Here is a 20,391-nt window from a genome sequence, read left to right on the forward strand (position 1 = left end):
TAATACAGATAGTTAGTGTAGGTTATATCCTGATATTGTGTAGCTGATGCAATGTGTGTTAGGTAGTGTAATAGGTTCTGCTGTCCATACATATATGCAGACCTGCAAAAATGGGAAGTTTCACGTATTGCACCAAAATATTTGCATCGTTAGTGACGATTTGCGTAATCGGAAATATATTGGAGCACTCTAACTGCATATAAAGCCATTTTTAATGTCCTGCAGTGCCAACCATTTTCTCCAGTCTCCGGAAACTTCTAGCAGCTTGGAAAATGTAGCAAAAGTGACCCACTCCTGTATTTTGCGCACATTACACTAATATTACATTGCCGATTTTTCACGATCAATAAAATCTCAAATTCACAAATATATGACGAATATTCACCCAAATATTCGTGAAATATCGCTAATTCGAATATAGCCCCTGCTGCTCATCACTATATACCAGTAGTGAAGCCTACTCGAAGACTAACCCTTTGTATTCACTCTGGTGAAGTCTTCTCTTGATTGTTGACTTTGACACACATACACCTACCTCCTGGAGAGTATTCTTGATCTGGCCAACTGTTGTGAAGGGTGTTTTCTTCACCAGGGAAAGAATTCTTCGGTCATCCACCACAGCTGTTTTCCGTGGTCTTCCGGGTCTTTTGGTGTCGCTGAGCTCACCGGTGCGTTCCTTCTTTTTAAGAATGTTCCAAACAGTTGTTTTGGCCACGTCTAATGTTTTTGCTATCCCTCTGATGGATTTGTTTTGTTTTTTCAGCCTAATGATGGCTTGCTTCACTGATAGTGACAGCTCTTTGGATCTCATCTTCAGAGTTGACAGCAACAGATTCCAAATGCACATAGCACACTTGAAATGAACTCTGGACCTTTTATCTGTTCATTGTAATTGGGATAATGAGGGAATAACACACACCTGGCCATGGAACAGCTGAGAAGCCAATTGTCCCATTACTTTTGGTCCCTTAACAAGTGGGAGGCACATATGCAAACTGTTGTAATTCCTACACCGTTCACCTGATTTGGATGTAAATACCCTCAAATTAAAGCTGACAGTCTGCAGTTAAAGCACATCTTGTTTGTTTCATTTCAAATTCATTGTGGTGGTGTATAGAGCCAAACATGTTAGAATTGTGTCAATGTCCCAATATTTATGGACCTGACTGTATATATTCACTTTTCACAAACCACTACATATTAATTTCTGGAAAACACCTGTGGGGTCAAAAATGCTCACTACACCCCATAAAAATTCCTTGAGGGGTGTAGTTTCCAAAATGGGTTCACTTCTTGGGGTTTTCTACTGTGGGGATTACTTCAGGATCTCTTCAATTGTGAAATGGCACCTAAAAAAACATGATGAAATCCGGCCTCCTAAATCCGTATGTTGCTTTTTCACTTGTGAGTCCTGTGGTGCACTCATTCAGCAGTATGAAAGCACATATCGGGTGTTGCCGTACTGAAGAGAAAATAGGTAAAAAGTTGAGAGGTGCATTTACTCCTGTTAGGTCTTGTGAAAATAAAAAAAATGTGGGGCTAAAATGTCATTTTCTTGTAAAATATTTCATTTTTCATTTTCACAGCCAAGTGTTGCTAAATCCATTGACAAGTGTTTCTAAATTAAATGAAACACCTGTTTGGTCAAAAAAGTGCTTACTACACCCCTTAAAAAATTCCTTGAAGCTCCATCACTTCTTTGGGGCTTCTTTTTTTATTTCCCATTAGAGCCTTAGCAATTGTCAGACAATATTGTGTAAATCACCAAATTAGGCCCCAAATGCACATGGTATTCTTTTACTCCTTAGCCCTGTCGTCTATAAAAACAACAGTTTAGGGCCACATGTAATGTATTTCAAGAACCAGGAAACAGGGGTATTCCAGTAACCATAAATATAACTTATGTTTTAGACTAATTTATCATCAATAATTACCTAATATAGTATAAATTTCACATATTTACTGTTTAGTAGTTATAAAAGTAGTTTTCTTCCTCTTCTACTCAATATGTTTCCTCATAAATTACCATGGCATCGACCTGTAGTTCTGAGCCTTTGTTTGGTCGAGCATGCTCAGTGTGTTGCAATAAATTCTCTAGCTAAATGTCTTGTGAAACAAAGGGAGTGTTAGTGTGTGCTGATTACTGAGTAGAGGGGGGCGTGACTGGACTGTATATCAGGCAGAAAATCAATAAACATCAACACTCATGGACAAGCACAAACTCACAGCAGGAAATCTAGGGATCTAGGGATTGTAGTCTTTGAAGTTTTATGAGGGAAAATCAGGTGCCATTATACTCTCAGTGTGTTGCAGGCTCACACAGGAGCTAGACAAATGGATTGCAAGGTAAATTGAAACTCTGGTTATATGTATAGGTATGGGTTCTGGTTGGGTCACAACTTGCAGCCTTAATGCAGTTTTTCAAAGATTAAGTTACTTTACCGGAATACCCCTTTAATAATTAAATATCTAACTTTCACAGTGACACAAATTGGGCACAGCATATTAGGCACTAAACTGGCATAATCTGTGGAAAAATTATCATTTTACACTTTCCACTACGCATTCATTTCTGGAATAATACCTGTGGAGTAAAAATGCCCACTACCCCTACCTCTTGAAAAATTTGTTGAGGGGTCCCTTTTTGGGGGTTTTCATTGTAAGGGCACTGTATGGTGTCTTCAAATGTGACATGGAGCCTGAAAATTATTCCAGTGAAAACTGCCCTCCAAAAACCATATGATGTCCCCTCACTTCTGAGCAATTCTGTGTGCCCTTATGGCACTTAATAAGCACACATGAGGTGTTATTTTTAAAAGAAAATGAACAATAAATTTGGGGGTGATTTTCTCATTTTACCCCTTGTAAAAAATGAAAGATTTGAGCCTACAGCAACATTTTCTGGTAAAATATGTAATTTTTCATTTTCACAACCATGTGTGCACCCATCTAAAAATTCCTTGGAAGTGTAGTTTCCAAAACAAGGTCACCTTTACTTTTTTTTATTTTTTGGGGAGGGTGTCTTGAAATGCAACATGGCGCCTGAAAATTATTCCAGTGAAATCTGCCCTCTAAAAGCCATATGGTGCTCCTTCCCTTCCGAGCTCTACATTGTGCCCATACAGCATACGACCACACATTGGATGGTAATGTAAACTTCAAAATCAGCGTAGTAAATAGTGAGGTCTGTTTGGCTGTTAACCCTTGCTGTGTTACAGGAAAAAGTTATTCAAATGGAAAATCTGAAAAAAGTGAAATTTTGAAACAGCACCTCCATTTCTCTTTAATTCTTCTGGAGCACCTAAAGAGTTAAAGGGGTTGCACAGGCAGTTAGTATATATTGATAACCTATCCTCATGATAGGTTACCAATATCTGATCATGGAAGGATGAGATCTGCAAACCCTTTAGTAGTGGGTGATCATAGAAGACAATAGTCAATCCACGTTTGTAAGAAAATGTATGGCACACCAAACTTCTTTTTAGTGATGCTTTAATTCATGGTGTACATATTCAATTAACTTTGAGCATTCTACAGAATTTATCCAGAGTTTATATTAATCTTTACAGGCCATATAAAGTCCCAATGTTTTGGTTGGATAGCGACATTTATCAAGGGATCTGTGGCCAAGAGTGATGCGGTGTGCTCTAGAATTTTTTTTTTAAGGATATTTACAGAATAATGCCAACATAAAGTAGACATATGGTGAATATTAATTTATTAATTCTGGAGGACATGTATAATGTATTGTATAAATTTTATTAACTTTTGGGGGAATACATTATTCATTATTCTGCATGTCAGTACAATTACGGTGATACAAATTGTATATCTTTTTATGTTTTTTTTATTTTGTGCAATAAAAAACACTTCATTTTTCTAAATCAATTTTTCTACAAAGACCCATAACCCATAAGTTATGAATAAAGTAAGATGTTGTCCATGACTGCTGAAATACTCATTAATGTAATATATATATACAGTACAGACCAAAAGTTTGAACACACCTTCTCATTCAAAGAGTTTTCTTTATTTTCATGACTATGAAGGCATCAAAACTATGAATTAACACATGTAGAATTATATACATAACAAACAAGTGTGAAACAACTGAAAATATGTCATATTCTAGGTTCTTCAAAGTAGCCACCTTTTGCTTTGATTACTGCTTTGCACACTCTTGGCATTCTCTTGATGAGCTTCAAGAGGTAGTCCCCTGAAATGGTCTTCCAACAATCTTGAAGGAGTTCCCAGAGATGCTTAGCACTTGTTGGCCCTTTTGCCTTCACTCTGCGGTCCAGCTCACCCCAAACCATCTCGATTGGGTTCAGGTCCGGTGACTGTGGAGGCCAGGTCATCTGGCGCAGCACCCCATCACTCTCCTTCATGGTCAAATAGCCCTTACTTTCAAAGTTTTCCCAATTTTTCGGCTGACTGACTGACCTTCATTTCTTTAAGCAATGATGGCCACTAGTTTTTCTTTACTTAGCTGCTTTTTTCTTGCCATAATACAAATTCTAACAGTCTATTCAGTAGAACTATCAGCTGTGTATCCACCTGACTTCTCCTCAACGCAACTGATGGTCCCAACCCCATTTATAAGGCAAGAAATCCCACTTATTAAACCTGACAGGGCACACCTGTGAAGTGAAAACCATTTCAGGGGACTACCTCTTGAAGCTCATCAAGAGAATGCCAAGAGTGTGCAAAGCAGTAATCAAAGCAAAAGGTGGCTACTTTGAAGAACCTAGAATATGACATATTTTCAGTTGTTTCACACTTGTTTGTTATGTATATAATTCCACATGTGTTAATTCATAGTTTTGATGCCTTCAGTGTGAATCTACAATTTTCATAGTCATGAAAATAAATAAAACTCTTTGAATGAGAAGGTGTGTCAAAACTTTTGGTCTGTACTGTATATATATATATATATATATATATAATGTTCCTAGTACATGAAATTGGTGTGTATATGTATATATGTATATATTTTCATATTTTACTCCCTTTTTTATTACTAGGTCCAGTGGAACTTTTTTTTCACCAGATGCTAAATCAATAATACAAGCAATAGCAACACTTGGTAAGATGCCTGAACAATAGATGTTTGCCTATGTATTAACGTTTTGACATCAGTTTATTTCTTCTTAGCTAGAAAAAATCCATAAAGTGAACAAGTAACCCTTAGAGTTGAGCGAACCCGAACTGTAAAGTTCGGGTTCGTCCCGAACTTTAGGTTTTTCGGCACCCGGACCCGAACCCGAACATTTATGTAAAGGTTTGGGTTCGGTGTTCGGCGATTTTTATGGCGCTTTTTGAAAGGCTGCAAAGCAGCCAATTAACAAGCGTCATACTACTTGCCCCATCACAGCCATGCCTACTATTGACATGGCTGTGATTGGCCAACTGCAGCATGTGACCCAGCCTCTATTTAAGCTGGAGTCACTTAGCGCCGCCCGTCACTCTGCTCGAATTAGTGTAGGGAGAGGCTGCAGCTGCTGTGAGGGAGAGATCAGGGAGCGATCTTATCAAGAACTGGTTTATGTACTCAGCGATCTACAGAAAGTGTGTTGTGGGTGCAGTGCGCAATTTTTTTAAGCCTGCCCTGAGCCAACTACTGCTGAAAACAAACTTTTTTTCTTCATTTCATCAATATCAATACCTGATCGGCAGCCATTTTATGCAACGATAGTGCACCAGCATAGGCTATCTGCAAGTCCAGAAATACAGCTTTGGCATACTGCTCTGGAAAAAAACCTCTAATATACTGCACATCTGGGATTAGACAAGCATAAGTGACTGTCACATTTAGGACAGAAATACAGCTTTTTGGTTAGGGTGAAAAAAGCCTCTAATATACTGAACATCTGTGATTACAAGTGCATAAGTCACTGTCACATTTAGGACAGAAATACAGCTTTTTGCTTACTGGGGTGAAAAAAGGCTGTAATATACTGCACATATGTGATCACACGTGCATAAGTCACTGTCACATTTAGGACAGAAATACAGCTTTTTGGTTACATACTGCACATCTGTGATTACACGTGCATAAGTCACTGTCACATTTAGGACAGAAATACAGCTTTTATCTTACTGGGGTGAAAAAAGCCTCTGATATACTGCACATCTGTGATTACACGTGCATAAGTGACTGTCACATTTAGAACAGAAATACAGCTTTTTGGTTAGGGTGAAAAAACCTTCTAATATACTGCACATCTGGGATTAGACAATCATAAGTGACTGTCACATTTAGGCCATAAATACGGCATTTTGGTTACTGGGGTGAAAAAAGCTTCTCATATACTGTACATCTGGGATTACACGTGCATAAGTGACTGTCACATTTAGGCCATAAATACTGCTTTGGCATACTGCGGTGAAAAGAGCCTCTCATATACTGCATATCTGGGATTACACGTGCATAAGTGACTGTCACATTTAGGACAGAAATACAGCTTTTTGGTTAGGGTGAAAAAACCCTCTAATATACCGCACATCTGGGATTAGACAAGCATAAGTGACTCTCATATTTAGGACAGAAATACAGCTTTTTGGTTACTGGGGTGAAAAAACCCTCTAATATACTGCACATCTGGGATTAGACAAGCATAAGTGACTGTCACATTTAGGCCATAAATACGGCTTTGGCATACTGGGGTGAAAAAAGCCTCTCATATACTGCACATCTGGGATTACACGTGCATAAGTGACTGTCACATTTAGGACAGAAATACAGCTTTTTGGTTGGGGTGAAAAAACCCTCTAAAATACTGCACATCTGGGATTAGACAAGCATAAGTGACTGTCACATTTAGGACAGAAATACATATTTTTGGTTAGGGTGAAAAAACCCTCTAAGATACTGCACATCTGGGATTAGACAAGCATAAGTGACTGTCACATTTAGGACAGAAATACATATTTTTGGTTAGGGTGAAAAAACCCTATAATAAAGTGCACATCTGGGATTAGACAAGCATAAGTGACTGTCACATTTAGGACAGAAATACAGCTTTTTGGTTAGGGTGAAAAAGCCCTCTAATATACTGCACATCTGGGATTAAACAAGCATAAGTGACTGTCACATTTAGGCCATAAATATGGCTTTTTGGTTACTGGGGTGAAAAAAGCCTCTGATATACTGCACATCTAGGATTAGACATGCATAAGTGACTGTCACATTTATTCCAGAAATACGGCTTTTTGGTTACTGGGGTGAAAAAAGCCTCTGATATACTGCACATCTAGGATTAGACGTGCATAAGTGACTGTCACATTTAGGCCAGAAATACGGCTTTTTGGTTACTGGGGTGAAAAAACCCTCTAATATACTGCACATCTGGGATAAGACGTGCATAAGTGAGTGTTACATTTAGGTTACAAATACAGCTGTCATATAGAGTTTAAAAAAAATAATTGTGTAATACCCTACATCAGGGTTTATATTGGCGGTTAATTATTTTTAACATACTTAACCACTTTTTACTTTGCTTTGTGAACGCTAACTATGAGGCAAACATCTGATGGGTCATGGTCGTGGTGGAGCCTCTGGTGCAGGGAGAGGACGTGGCCGTTCTGCTACAGCTACACGTCCTACTGAACCTACTAACTCAGGTCCCAGTAGCGGCCAGAATCTACAGCGATATTCGGTCGGGCCTAATGCCATTTTAAGGATGGTAAGGCCTGAGCAATTACAGGCGCTAGTCAATTGGGTGGCCGACAGTGGATCCAGCACGTTCACATTATCTCCCACCCAGTCTTCTGCAGAAAGCGCACATTTGGCGCCTGAAACCCATGCCCATCAGTCTGTCACATCACCCCTGTGCATATCGGGAAACTGTCTGAGCCTCAAGTCATGCAGCAGTCTCTTATGCTATTTGAAGACTCTGCTGGCAGGGTTTCCCAAGGGCATCCACCTAGCCCTTCCCCAGGGGTGGAAGACATAGAATGCACTGACGCACAACCACTTATGTTTCCTGATGAGGACATGGGAATACCACCTCAGCACGTCTCTGATGATGACGAAACACAGGTGCCAACTGCTGCGACCTTCTGCAGTGTGCAGACCGAACAGGAGGTCAGGGAGGAAGACTGGGTGGAAGACGATGCAGGGGACGATGAGGTCCTAGACCCCACATGGAATGAAGGTCATACCACTGACTTTCTGCTACTGGCCACCGTCAACAGGGACCGAGCACACCAAAGGCAGCTTCAAGGCCTTCCCTGGCATGGCACTTCTTCACACAATGTGCTGACGACAAGACCCGAGTGGTTTGCACGCTGTGCCATCAGAGCCTGAAGCGAGGCATTAACGTTCTGAACCTTAGCACAACCTGCATGACCAGGCATCTACATGCGAGACACGGGCTGCAGTGGAGTAAGCACCTTCAAAACCAAGAAAGGGCTCAGGCCCCTCCTGCTCCCTCTTCTGCTGCTGCCTCGGCCTCTTCCTCCGCCTCTGGAGGAACGTTGGCACCTGCCGCCCAGAGGATGTGCCACCAACAACACCACCTCCGTCACCAAGCATCTCCACCATGTCACACGGAAGCGTTCAGCTCTCCATCTCACAAACCTTTGAGAGAAAGTGTAAATTCCCACCTAGCCACCCTCGATCCCTGGCCCTGAATGCCAGCATTTCTAAACTGCTTGCCTTTGAAATGCTGTCATTCAGGCTGGTGGAGACGGACAGCTTTAAACAGCTCATGTCGCTTGCTGTCCCACAGTACGTCGTTCCCAGCCACCGCTACTTCTCCAGGAGAGCCGTGCCCTCCCTGCACAACCAAGTATCGGAAAAAATCAAGTGTGCACTGCGAAACGCCATCTGTGGCAAGGTCCACCTAACCACAGATACGTGGACCAGTAAGCACGGCCAGGGACGCTATATCTCCCTAACTGCACACTGGGTAAATGTAGTGGCGGCTGGGCCCCAGGCAGGGAGCTGTTTGGCGCACGTCTTTCCGCCGCCAAGGATCGCAGGGCATCATTCTTTGCCTCCTGTTGCCTCCTCTTCCTACTCGGCTTCCTCCTCCTCTTCTACCATCTCCTCATCCGGTCAGCGACAGACCTTCACCACCAACTTCAGCACAGCCAGGGGTAAACGTCAGCAGGCCATTCTGAAACTGATGTGTTTGGGGGACAGGCCCCACACCGCGCAGGAGTTGTGGCGGGGTATAGAACAACATACCGACGAGTGGTTGCTGCCAGTGGGCCTCAAGCCCGGCCTGGTGGTGTGCGATAATGGGCGAAATCTCGTTGCAGCTCTGGGACTAGCCGGTTTGACGCACATCCCTTGCCTGGAGCATGTGCTGAATTTGGTGGTGCAGAAATTCATTCACAACTCCCCCGACATGTCAGAGCTGCTGCATAAAGTGTGGGCCATCTGTGCGCGCTTCCGGCGTTCTCATCCTGCCGCCACTCAGCTGTCTGCTCTACAGCGTAACTTCGGCCTTCCCGCTCACCGCCTCATATACGACGTGCCATCCAGGTGGAACTCCACCTTGCACATGCTGGACAGACTGTGCGAGCAGCAGCAGGCCATAGTGGAGTTTCAGCTGCAGCACGCACGGGTGAGTCGCACTGCGGAACAGCACCACTTCACCACCAATGACTGGGCCTCCATGCGAGACCTGTGTGCCCTGTTACGCTGTTTCGAGTACTCCACCAACATGGCCAGTGGCGATGACGCCGTTATCAGCGTTACAATACCACTTCTATGTCTCCTTGAGAAAACACTTAGGGCTATGATGGAAGAGGATGTGGCCCAGGACAAGGAGGAGGAAGAGGGGTCATCTCTAACACTTTCAGGCCAGTCTTTTAGAAGTGGCTCAGAAAGAGGATTTTTGCAACAGCAGAGGCCAGGTACAAATTTGGCCAGCCAGGGCCCACTACTGGAGGAGGAGGATGAGGAGGAGGATGGGGATGAAGTATGTTCACAGTGGGGTGGCATCCAACGCAGCTCGGGCCCATCACTGGTGCGTGGCTGGGGGGATATGGTGGACGCGGACGATACGCCTCCCACAGAGGACAGCTTGTCCTTACCTCTGGGCAGCCTGGCACACATGAGCGATTACATGCTGCAGTGCCTGCGCAACGACAGCAGAGTTGCCCACATTTTAACGTGTGCTGACTTCTGGGTGGCCACCCTGCTGAATCCTTGTTACAAAGACAATGTGCCGTCCATAATTCCCTCACTGGAGCGTGATCGGAAGATGCGCGACTACAGGCGCACGCTGGTAGACGCGCTCCTGAGAGCATTTCCAACTGACGCCGGGGAACAAGTGGAAGCACAAGACGAAGGCAGGGGAGGAGGAAGAGGTCGCCAACGCAGCTGTGTCAGCGCCAGCACCTCTGAAGGCAGGGTTAGCATCGCTGACATGTGGAAAAGCTTTGTCACCTCGCCGCAACAACCGGCCCCAACTGCTGATATGGAGCGTGTTAGCAGGAGGCAGCATTTGAACAATATGGTGGAACAGTACCTGTGCACACGACTACACGTACTGACTGATGGTTCTGCCCCATTCAACTTCTGAGTCTCCAAATTGTCAACATGGTCAGAGCTTGCCCTGTATGCCTTGGAGGTGCTGGCCTGCCCTGCAGCGAGTGTACTCTCTGAACATGTATTTAGCACGGCAGGAGGCGTCATTACAGACAGACGCAGCCGCCTGTCCACAGCCAACGTGGACAAGCTCACGTTCATTAAAATGAACCAGGCTTAAATCCCACAAGACTTGTCTGTACCTTGTGCAGAATAGACATTTATACCACCATCAAACATACATTCTTGTACTCAAGTCAAGTGCAATGATTCTTTGTTTTCTTTTTTTTTATTTGAGGGCTACCTACCCAATAAAAAATAAAAAAAAAACATTGTTGGCTACCTGTTCCTCCTCCATTGCTGCCTCCACCTACAACACCACATTCACTGCCTCCTCAACCTCCGACTCCATATCCACCTCCTTCTCTGAGTTGCAGGTTAATAATTTGCAATTTTTTGTTATTTTATTTCATTTTAAGTTATTTCCCTATCCACATTTGTTTGCAGAACAGTTGCCATGCTCTTAAGCACATTTTACTGCCTTTTACATCCCTCTAGCCTTTTCAAGGACTATTTTAGAGCCATTTTAATAAAAAAAAAAGTGGCAATTTTAGTGCCCTAAATTGAAAACATTTTTATTTTCAATTGTTGGGTGACATTTTACCATTTTTGGCGTATACAAACCCCTGCTGTGCCTGGGTGACAGGGGCCTAAATCTCTCAAAATCCTCTGTTGTATTGCTGGGTGACATGAACCCCCTTTTGCCGTGAATGAACCCCTGCTCTGCATTGCTGACAGGGGCCTAAATCTCTCAAAATCCTCTGTTCAATTGCTGGGTGACATTAACCCCATTTTGCTGTGAATGAACCCCTGCTCTGCATTGCTGACAGGGAACTAAATTGTCACGGCCATGGCTATGACCGTGACTCCTGAACCGCATGCGGTTGTCAGCGGTTTTCATTGGTGTTCAATCACAGGTGAGGGCTGTGGTATTGGCCTCACCTGTGGTTGCCGCTGGCAACAGTATGTATGTGGCAGCGTAGCAGGCTGAGCTGTGCCATGCAGCTCGCTACGCTGCGCATGCGGTTTTGTGTGTTATGTGTGGATGTGTGCACTGTGTTTTATGTTATTGTGTGCACGTTCCCTTTAAGTGGTATTTTCCCTTCCCTGGTGTTGGAAGGGTTAATCCCCTTCCTAGTGTGTGTGATCACTGGGTGTGTCCGACGGTGGGGTGTGGCTTCTTGGCCTATAAAGCCTCACTGCTTTTGCAGGCCTGCAGGTTGCTTCAGCCATGCTTAGCTGAGAGCAGCCTCATGTCTTTATTACCTGCCAGTAAGAGCCACCCCTGTGGTCATAAACCTTAATGTCATAACCATAATGTCGCTTTAAGTTATTTCTAGTTATGTGTGATGTCCGTATGATGTTTTATATGTGATTTTGTGCAGCTATGGATCTGGGTCCCTGTGTGGGGATGCGTTTGTGATCTGCACCCTGCTAACACAGGGATCCAGTCAGCAAGGCTGTGGCAGGTAGGTGGAACTCTTTGTTCACCTGCCATATCCATAGAGCTGTTTATGTCTCCCCTTTTCCTGCAGCTTGGCCGTTGAGACTCCTGCTCCTCCGTGTCTAGGAGGAGTGGGCTTGTCTTACTCAGCTCCTAGGTGAGGGTCATCTTGAGGGCTAGCAGGGACTTTTAGGTTCCGGAGCATGGGCCCTCCTACCATCAAGGTTGGCTCATGTAGCTAGGAGCCAGGGTCAGGTTAGGGATGCGTTTAGGAGGTGACCTGCTCCCTAATCCTGTCTTCATGGCCAAGCAGCCGTAACATCACCGGGCTCCACACGGCTGAGGATTTCCCCCATCTTCAGCCGTGACATAAATTTAGTGAAAACATCTGTTACTGATCGGAAGATGCGTGACTACAAGCGCATGCTGATGATAGCATTAACACCTGACAGCGGGGGCACAGTGGAAGCACAAGGCGAAGGCAGAGGAGGAGGAAGAGGTCGCCATCACAGCTGGGGCACCACCAGCACCTGAGAAGGCAGGGTTAGCATGGCCAAAATGTGGAAAAGCTTTGTCAGCCTTGGAGGTGCTGACCTGCCCTGCAGCCAGTGTATAGTGTGAACGTGTGTTTAGTACGGCAGAAAGCATTATCACAGGCCGCAGCCAATGTGGACAAGCTTACGTTTATTAAAATGAACCAGGCATGGATCCCACAGGACTTGTCCTTACCTTGTGCAGAATAGACATTTATACCATCCTCAACCATCCATTCTTGTACTCAAGTGCACTTATTCTTAGTTTTATTTTGTTATATGTCCCAATATTTTGGGGGATACCCCAATTTAAAAATAAAAAATAACACAAATCAGTGTTGGCTACCTATTCCTCCTTCACCGCCGCTTCCACCTACACCGCCACGTCAACCTATACCGCCACATCCACCCATCCACCGCCTCCTCAACCTCCTACTCCTAGATCCAGATTGTTATTTAAAAATTTTCTGTATTTTATGTTAAGTCATTTCCCTATCCACATTTGTTTGCAGAACAGTTGCCATGCTCCTAAGCACATTTTGATGCCTTTTGCAGCCCTCTAGCCCTTTCCAGGACTATTTTAGAGCCATTTTAGTGCCCAAAAGTACGGGTCCCCATTGACTTCAATGGTGTTCGGGTTCGGGGTCAAGTTCGGGTCAAGTTCGGGTCCCAAACCCAAACTTTTTTTTCAAGTTCGGCCGAACCTGCCGAACCCTAACATCCAGGTGTCCGCTCAACTCTAGTAACCCTTCATACCGGTATACATATTTAAATTTGGTGGTATTTCATTGCTGCTGACATTTTTACATTTTTTTATTATTAATCGAAATTTACCGATTTTTTGGCAAAAAAAATGACATTTTTCCCTTTCAGTTGTAGACTTTTTTTAAAAAAAAAACGACATCCATATATAAATTTTTCTCTAAATTTATTGTTCTACATGTCTTTGATAAAAAAAAAATGTTTGGGTAAAAAAAAAATGGTTTGGGTAAAAGTTATAGCGTTTACAAACTATGGTACAAAAATGTGAATTTCTGCTTTTTTAAGCAGCTCTGACTTTCTGAGCACCTGTCATGTTTCCTGAGGTTCTACAATGCCCAGACAGTAGAAAAACCCCACAAATGACCGCATTTCGGAAAGTAGACACCCTAAGGTAATTGCTGATGGGCATAGTGAGTTCATAGACCTTTTTATTTTTTGTAACAAGTTAGCGGAAAATGATGATTCTTTTTTTTTTTCTTACAAAGTCTCATATTCCACTAAATTGTGACAAAAAATAAAAACTTCCATGAACTCACTATGCCCATCACGAAATACCTTGGGGTGTCTTCTTTCCAAAATGGGGTCACTTGTGGGGTAGTTATACTGCCCTGGCATTTTAGGGGCCCAAATGCGTGCGAAGTAGTTTGAAATCAAAATCTGTAAAAAAATGGCCGGTGAAATCCAAAAGGTGCTCTTTGGAATGTGGACCCCTTTGCCCACCTAGGCTGCAAAAAAGTGCCACACATCTGGTATTGCCGCACTCAGGAGAAGTTGGACAATGTGTTTTGGGGTGTCATTTTACATATACCCATGCTGGGTGAGAGAAATATCTTGGCAAAAGACAACTTTGTATAAAAAATTGGGAAAAGTTGTCTTTTGCCAAGATATTTCTCTCACCCAGCGTGGGTATATGTAAAATGACACCCCAAAACACATTGTCCAACTTCTCCTGAGTACGGCGATACCAGATGTGTGACACTTTTTTGCAGCCTAGGTGGGCAAAGGGGCCCACATTCCAAAGAGCACCTTTCGGATTTCACAGGGAATTTTTTACACATTTTGATTTCAAACTACTTCTCACACATTAGGGCCCCTAGAATGCCAGGGCAGTATAACTACCCCACAAGTGAGCCCATTTTGGAAAGAAGACACCCCACGGTATTTCGTGATGGGCATAGTGAGTTCATGGAAGTTTTTATTTTTTGTCACAAGTTAGTGGAATATGAGAATTTGTAAGAAAAAAATAAATAAATAAAAAATTATCATTTTCCGCTAACTTGTGACAAAAAATAAAAAATTCTAGGAACTCGACATGCCCCTCACGGAATACCTTGGGGTGTCTTCTTTCCAAAATGGGGTCACTTGTGGGGTAGTTATACTGCCCTGGCATTCTAGGGGCCCTAATGTGTGGTAAGTAGTTTGAAATCAAAATGTGTAAAAAATGACCTGTGAAATCCTAAAGGTGCTCTTTGGAATGTGGGCCCCTTTGCCCACCTAGGCTGCAAAAAAGTGTCACACATGTGGTATTGCCGTACTCAGGAGAAGTTGGGCAATGTGTTTTGGGGTGTCTTTTTACATATACCCATGCTGGGTGAGATAAATATCTTGGTCAAATGCCAACTTTGTATAAAAAAAATGGGAAAAGTTGTCTTTTGCCAAGATATTTCTCTCACCCAGCATGGGTATATGTAAAATGACACCCCAAAACACATTGTCCAACTTCTCCTGAGTACGGCAATATTAGATGTGTGGCACTTTTTTGCAGCCTAGGTGGGCAAAGGGGCCCACATTCCAAAGAGCACCTTTTGGATTTCACCGGCCATTTTTTACAGATTTTGATTTCAAACTACTTCGCACGCATTTGGGCCCCTAAAATGCCAGGGCAGTATAACTACCCCACAAGTGACCCCATTTTGGAAAGAAGACACCCCAAGGTATTTCGTGATGGGCATAGTGAGTTCATGGAAGTTTTTATTTTTTGTCACAAGTTAGTGGAATATGAGACTTTGTAAGAAAAAAAAAAAAAGAATCATAATTTTCCGCTAACTTGTGACAAAAAATAAAAAGGTCTATGAACTCACTATGCCCATCAGCAAATACCTTAGGGTGTCTACTTTCCGAAATGGGGTCATTTGTGGGGTGTTTGTACTGTCTGGGCATTGTAGAACCTCAGGAAACATGACAGGTGCTCAGAAAGTCAGAGCTGCTTCAAAAAGCGGAAATTCACATTTGTACCATAGTTTGTAAACGCTATAACTTTTACCCAAACCATTTTTTTTTACCCATACATTTTTTTTTTATCAAAGACATGTAGAACAATAAATTTAGAGAAAAATTTATATATGGATGTCGTTTTTTTTGCAAAATTTTAAAACTGAAAGTGAAAAATTTCATTTTTTTGCAAAAAAATCGTAAAATTTTGATTAATAACAAAAAAAGTAAAAATGTCAGCAGCAATGAAATACCACCAAATGAAAGCTCTATTAGGGAGAAGAATAGGAGGTAAAATTCATTTGGGTGGTAAGTTGCATGACCGAGCAATAAATGGTGAAAGTAGTGTAGTGCAGAAGTGTAAAAAGTGGTCTGGTCATTAAGGGTGTTTAAGCTAGGGGGGCTGAAGTGGTTAAGAACTGCTGGGTTGCTGGTCAAGACACGATTGTTAGATGACACCGGGAGTTCAGGTGTCTCGCTGCGACTCCTGCTGGTACACTTCTTTACTCTGCTGCGACCTCTGCCTGCGCTAGAAACATTTAGGCCTCTGCCATAACAAATAAATAAATAAAAAGAAAATTAAACACCCAAAAAAGTCTGTAATTTCCTCACTTCACCACACAACAGCAAATCCTTTTTTTTTGCCACTAATACACGCAAAAAAGGGCTTTAGATCATATAACTGCACCGCTGAACGGCAATTTTTTTTTTGTTTTGCCAATAGTACACGACAAAAAGGGCTTTAGAACATATAACTGCACCTCTGAACGGCAAATGGGCCCTTATTTTTTTCCACTTATACACTACACAAAATGCTTTAGAACATATAACTGCACCGCTGAACGGCAAATATATTTTTCTTTTTTCCACTTCTACACTCCACAAAAGGCTTTAGAACATATACAGTACAGACCAAAAGTTTGGACACACCTTCTCATTCAAAGAGTTTTCTTTATTTTCATGACTATGAAGGCATCAAAACTATGAATTAACACATGTAGAATTATATACATAACAAACAAGTGTGAAACAACTGAAAATATGTCATATTCTAGGTTCTTCAAAGTAGCCACCTTTTGCTTTGATTACTGCTTTGCACACTCTTGGCATTCTCGTGATGAGCTTCAAGAGGTAGTCCCCTGAAATAGTCTTCCAACAGTCTTGAAGGAGTTCCCAGAGATGCTTAGCACTTGTTGGCCCTTTTGCCTTCACTCTGCGGTCCAGCTCACCCCAAACCATCTCGATTGGGTTCAGGTCCGGTGACTGTGGAGGCCAGGTCATCTGGCGCAGCACCCCATCACTCTCCTTCATGGTCAAATAGCCCTTACTTTCAAAGTTTTCCCAATTTTTCGGCTGACTGACTGACCTTCATTTCTTAAAGCAATGATGGCCACTCGTTTTTCTTTACTTACCTGCTTTTTTCTTGCCATAATACAAATTCTAACAGTCTATTCAGTAGGACTATCAGCTGTGTATCCACCTGACGTCTCCTCAATGCAACTGATGGTCCCAACCCCATTTATAAGGCAAGAAATCCCACTTATTAAACCTGACAGGGCACACCTGTGAAGTGAAAACCATTTCAGGGGACTACCTCTTGAAGCTCATCAAGAGAATGCCAAGAGTGTGCAAAACAGTAATCAAAGCAAAAGGTGGCTACTTTGAAGAACCTAGAATATGACATATTTTCAGTTGTTTCACACTTGTTTGTTATGTATATAATTCCACATGTGTTAATTCATAGTTTTGATGCCTTCAGTGTGAATCTACAATTTTCATAGTCATGAAAATAAATAAAACTCTTTGAATGAGAAGGTGTGTCCAAACTTTTGGTCTGTACTGTAATTGCACCGCTGAACGGCAAATATATTTTTCTTTTTTCTACTTCTACACTCCACAAAAGGCTTTAGAACATATAACTGCTCCTCTGAACGGCAAACATATTTTTCTTTTGCCACTAATACACTCCAAAAAGGGCTTTAGAACATATAATTGCACCGCTGAACGGCGGCAAAAAAAATTTTGTGCCACTAATACACGCCAAAAAAATGCTTTAGAACATATAATTGCACCGCACAAGGGCAATTAAGACGTAGAAATATTTCCTTGTAATAAACCCTGTTAATGGCTGTATCAAACAGCACTCAAGAACAAGAACGGTTTGCTGGAGGTACACTCGAAAATGGCAGAATCCAAGATGGCTGAGGCTATTTATAGGGCTGGGACATCACAGGGCTGGCTGGATTTAGGAAAAAATTTGATTCGTTACAACGAAGCGTGAGGAAATTCGGATTCAGTGCAAATCAGATTTTTCTTGAAATTTGTATAGAATTCCACTTTGTCAACTTTGATTCGCTCATCTCTAAATATCAGCATAAAAAATACATATATTACTATGTGGTAATGCTATATCTTAGAGGTTAAGCTATTGGTTTTACATTTAGAGATCCTAGGTTTTAATCTCAAAAGAGACTTTGAAGTTTTTTCTTCAGATATTTTTTTTCTTCCACATTTATTAAATAAGAAAATTCTATGTCCTTGTCATGTTGAGAATAATGTTTTTTAGAAAGCTAATAAATATTACTGATTTCTGTATAAATATTTAGTGTCTATGAATAAACCAGTCTTAACAAAAAAACAAACAAACAAACAATATTCTCAATATAGAAAGGCCTTATTATTATTAATGATGCATTATTTATTATAGTACATCCTACTAAAATGGTTTTAAATAACAAAGAAAAAAAATAATAGAAAGAAAACAGATCTCTCTGGGGACTTGAAACAGGGATTTCTACATGCAAAACTATTAAAGGGGTTGTCCGGGTTCAGAGCTGAACCCAGATATGCCCTTATTTTCAGCCAGGCAGCCCCCCTGATGTTGGCATAGAGGCATCTCTTGCTCCGATGCGCTCCCTTGCCCTGCGCTAAATCGGGCACGGGCTCTTTTGTTTACAATAACACACTGCCGTGCGGAAGCTTCTGCCCAGCAGTGTGTTCGGTGACGTCACCGGCTCTGATGGGCATGCTTTACCGCTGCCCTAGCCGTTTTACTGGATAAGGCAGCGTTAAAGCCTGCCCATCAGTGCCGGTGACGTCAACGGGCTTCCTGACAGCCCCATGGAGAGGCCAGTACGTCACCGGAACACTTGAAAATACCTTTGCCCTGCGTGATTTAGCGCAGGGCAAAGGAGAGCATCGGAGCATGAACTGCTCTGATACTCATATCAGGGGGGCTGCCTTGGTGAAGCGGCAGACCATAGCGACAGACCATGCGACTTCTTTGGGACCCAGGGCAACAGGGAGCCCAGTTGGGATCATGTTCCCTTCTGCTGGGCATGAAAACTTGGTCAGGACTCTACCCTTTAAAGAAACAACTTTTAACAAACGAGGCAGTGGAAAAAATGGCCCAATGGTCATTGAAAGGGGTTTAGGCAGAAACCTTTATGTCCTGTGTGGGGGGCCTGGTTTGATCCTTACTATGGGGCCCTTACTTCTCTATGTACACCACTGGTTGACTAGTCAGGAAAGTCAAACAACAGCATCACTTGAATTTGTCTCTTAACTTGTTTTTTTTTATGTTACTAATGGGTTTTGAACCCAAAAACTCCAGTGCACAAACCAGTAACCTAACCACTGAGCTATGCACTCATATAACACTGTAACATGTTAGCTCACAGCATTTCAGACACATAGCCAGAAGCTCAGCAATATACTTTCTTTGGTTGTGTACACATACATATTATATCTATAACTCATTCTGACTTTGACCCTGACCTATGAAGAGCATAAGTCAAACTCAGATGTTAGAGTCAAATATAAAACTCAGGGTCAGGAGTCGTGTCAGAGTCAGGTGCCAGGGTCAGGTGTCATGGTCAGGTATCAGGGTGAGTATTTTGCCTCACACTGACATTATTCTGATATGTGACTATGATATCTGACCATGTCCTAAAACGAACACTGTACATGAGGTCTTCTTTATCATCCTCCCTGTATTCTCATATGTAAAGTTTTTAGTTGCTCATGCAGGACAAATCTCAGAAAATTTGGATTCGCTGAAGTTTTGGGAAAATCCATAAATTTGATTGTGTAGAATCAATTCACAAATCTCTAGTAAAGATCTTTCATTCACATACAATATTAAGGGTTTGTGTAATGTTTTCATCAGCTGTTATAAGAATTAGGACCAAACTGCTTCTTAAAAAAGGAATGTTTAGTAAAGTATTAGAAATCATTAAATTATTATTATTAAATTATTTTGATCTTTATTTTACAGAAGCGTCCTCGAGAAAGTTTCCAGCATCAAGACTTTAAGGAATCTGTCTAACTCTTAAACACCCAGTTATCAGTGAGATATTGTACGGGCTATGTGATGACAATTTTTTTTTTTGATTGGTGGGAATTACAATTTCATGAGACACATAATTGTTCTTTAAATATAGAAATACAGTAAAGTTGTTTATTTTCCTACGATGATCTTTCTGAATGCTAGAATATGTGAATAAAAAAGTTTTACTTCTACCAAGAATGATACATAATTTTAAGCCTAGTCAGGTACAGTACACTAAAACTAAGATCCTTTAAAAAAAAAAATTAATGGTTAAATACAGCAGCACCAAAGATTTTTGCAGCACATCATCTTTTGTAATGGGGACGAATGATCACTTTATTTTCTGTGATTTTTTCCTTATAAATGTTGCCATGTACATCTGCATATTTAGTTATATATCATTACGGATGTTTTGTATCTTTTTCTGTGATTCTTGATTTTGTAAATAAATCTCTGTACAGTATTATTCCAAAGTTTTGAACGAAGCAACTTCGGATGAAGCATCCAA

At 41.9% G+C, this 20,391-nt stretch overlaps 1 protein-coding gene across 3 annotated transcripts in view; it reads left to right on the forward strand.

Moving 5' to 3' along the window:
- The window catches only part of LOC120998647 (dihydroxyacetone phosphate acyltransferase-like), a 401,782-nt gene extending 381,850 nt beyond the window's left edge, over nt 1-19,932 (forward strand). For all 3 annotated transcript variants that reach the window (XM_040429400.1, XM_040429402.1, XM_040429401.1), the window contains 2 exons: nt 5,025-5,086; nt 19,830-19,932. In XM_040429400.1, coding sequence (XP_040285334.1) covers nt 5,025-5,086; nt 19,830-19,867 — 100 coding nt within the window. In that variant the 3' untranslated portion in view covers nt 19,868-19,932. The remainder of the gene's footprint in view (nt 1-5,024; nt 5,087-19,829) is intronic.
- Nucleotides 19,933-20,391: the final 459 nt, after the last annotated feature.

This window comes from Bufo bufo, chromosome 4, assembly GCF_905171765.1.
Source record: "Bufo bufo chromosome 4, aBufBuf1.1, whole genome shotgun sequence".
NCBI classification, from domain to species: domain Eukaryota; kingdom Metazoa; phylum Chordata; class Amphibia; order Anura; family Bufonidae; genus Bufo; species Bufo bufo.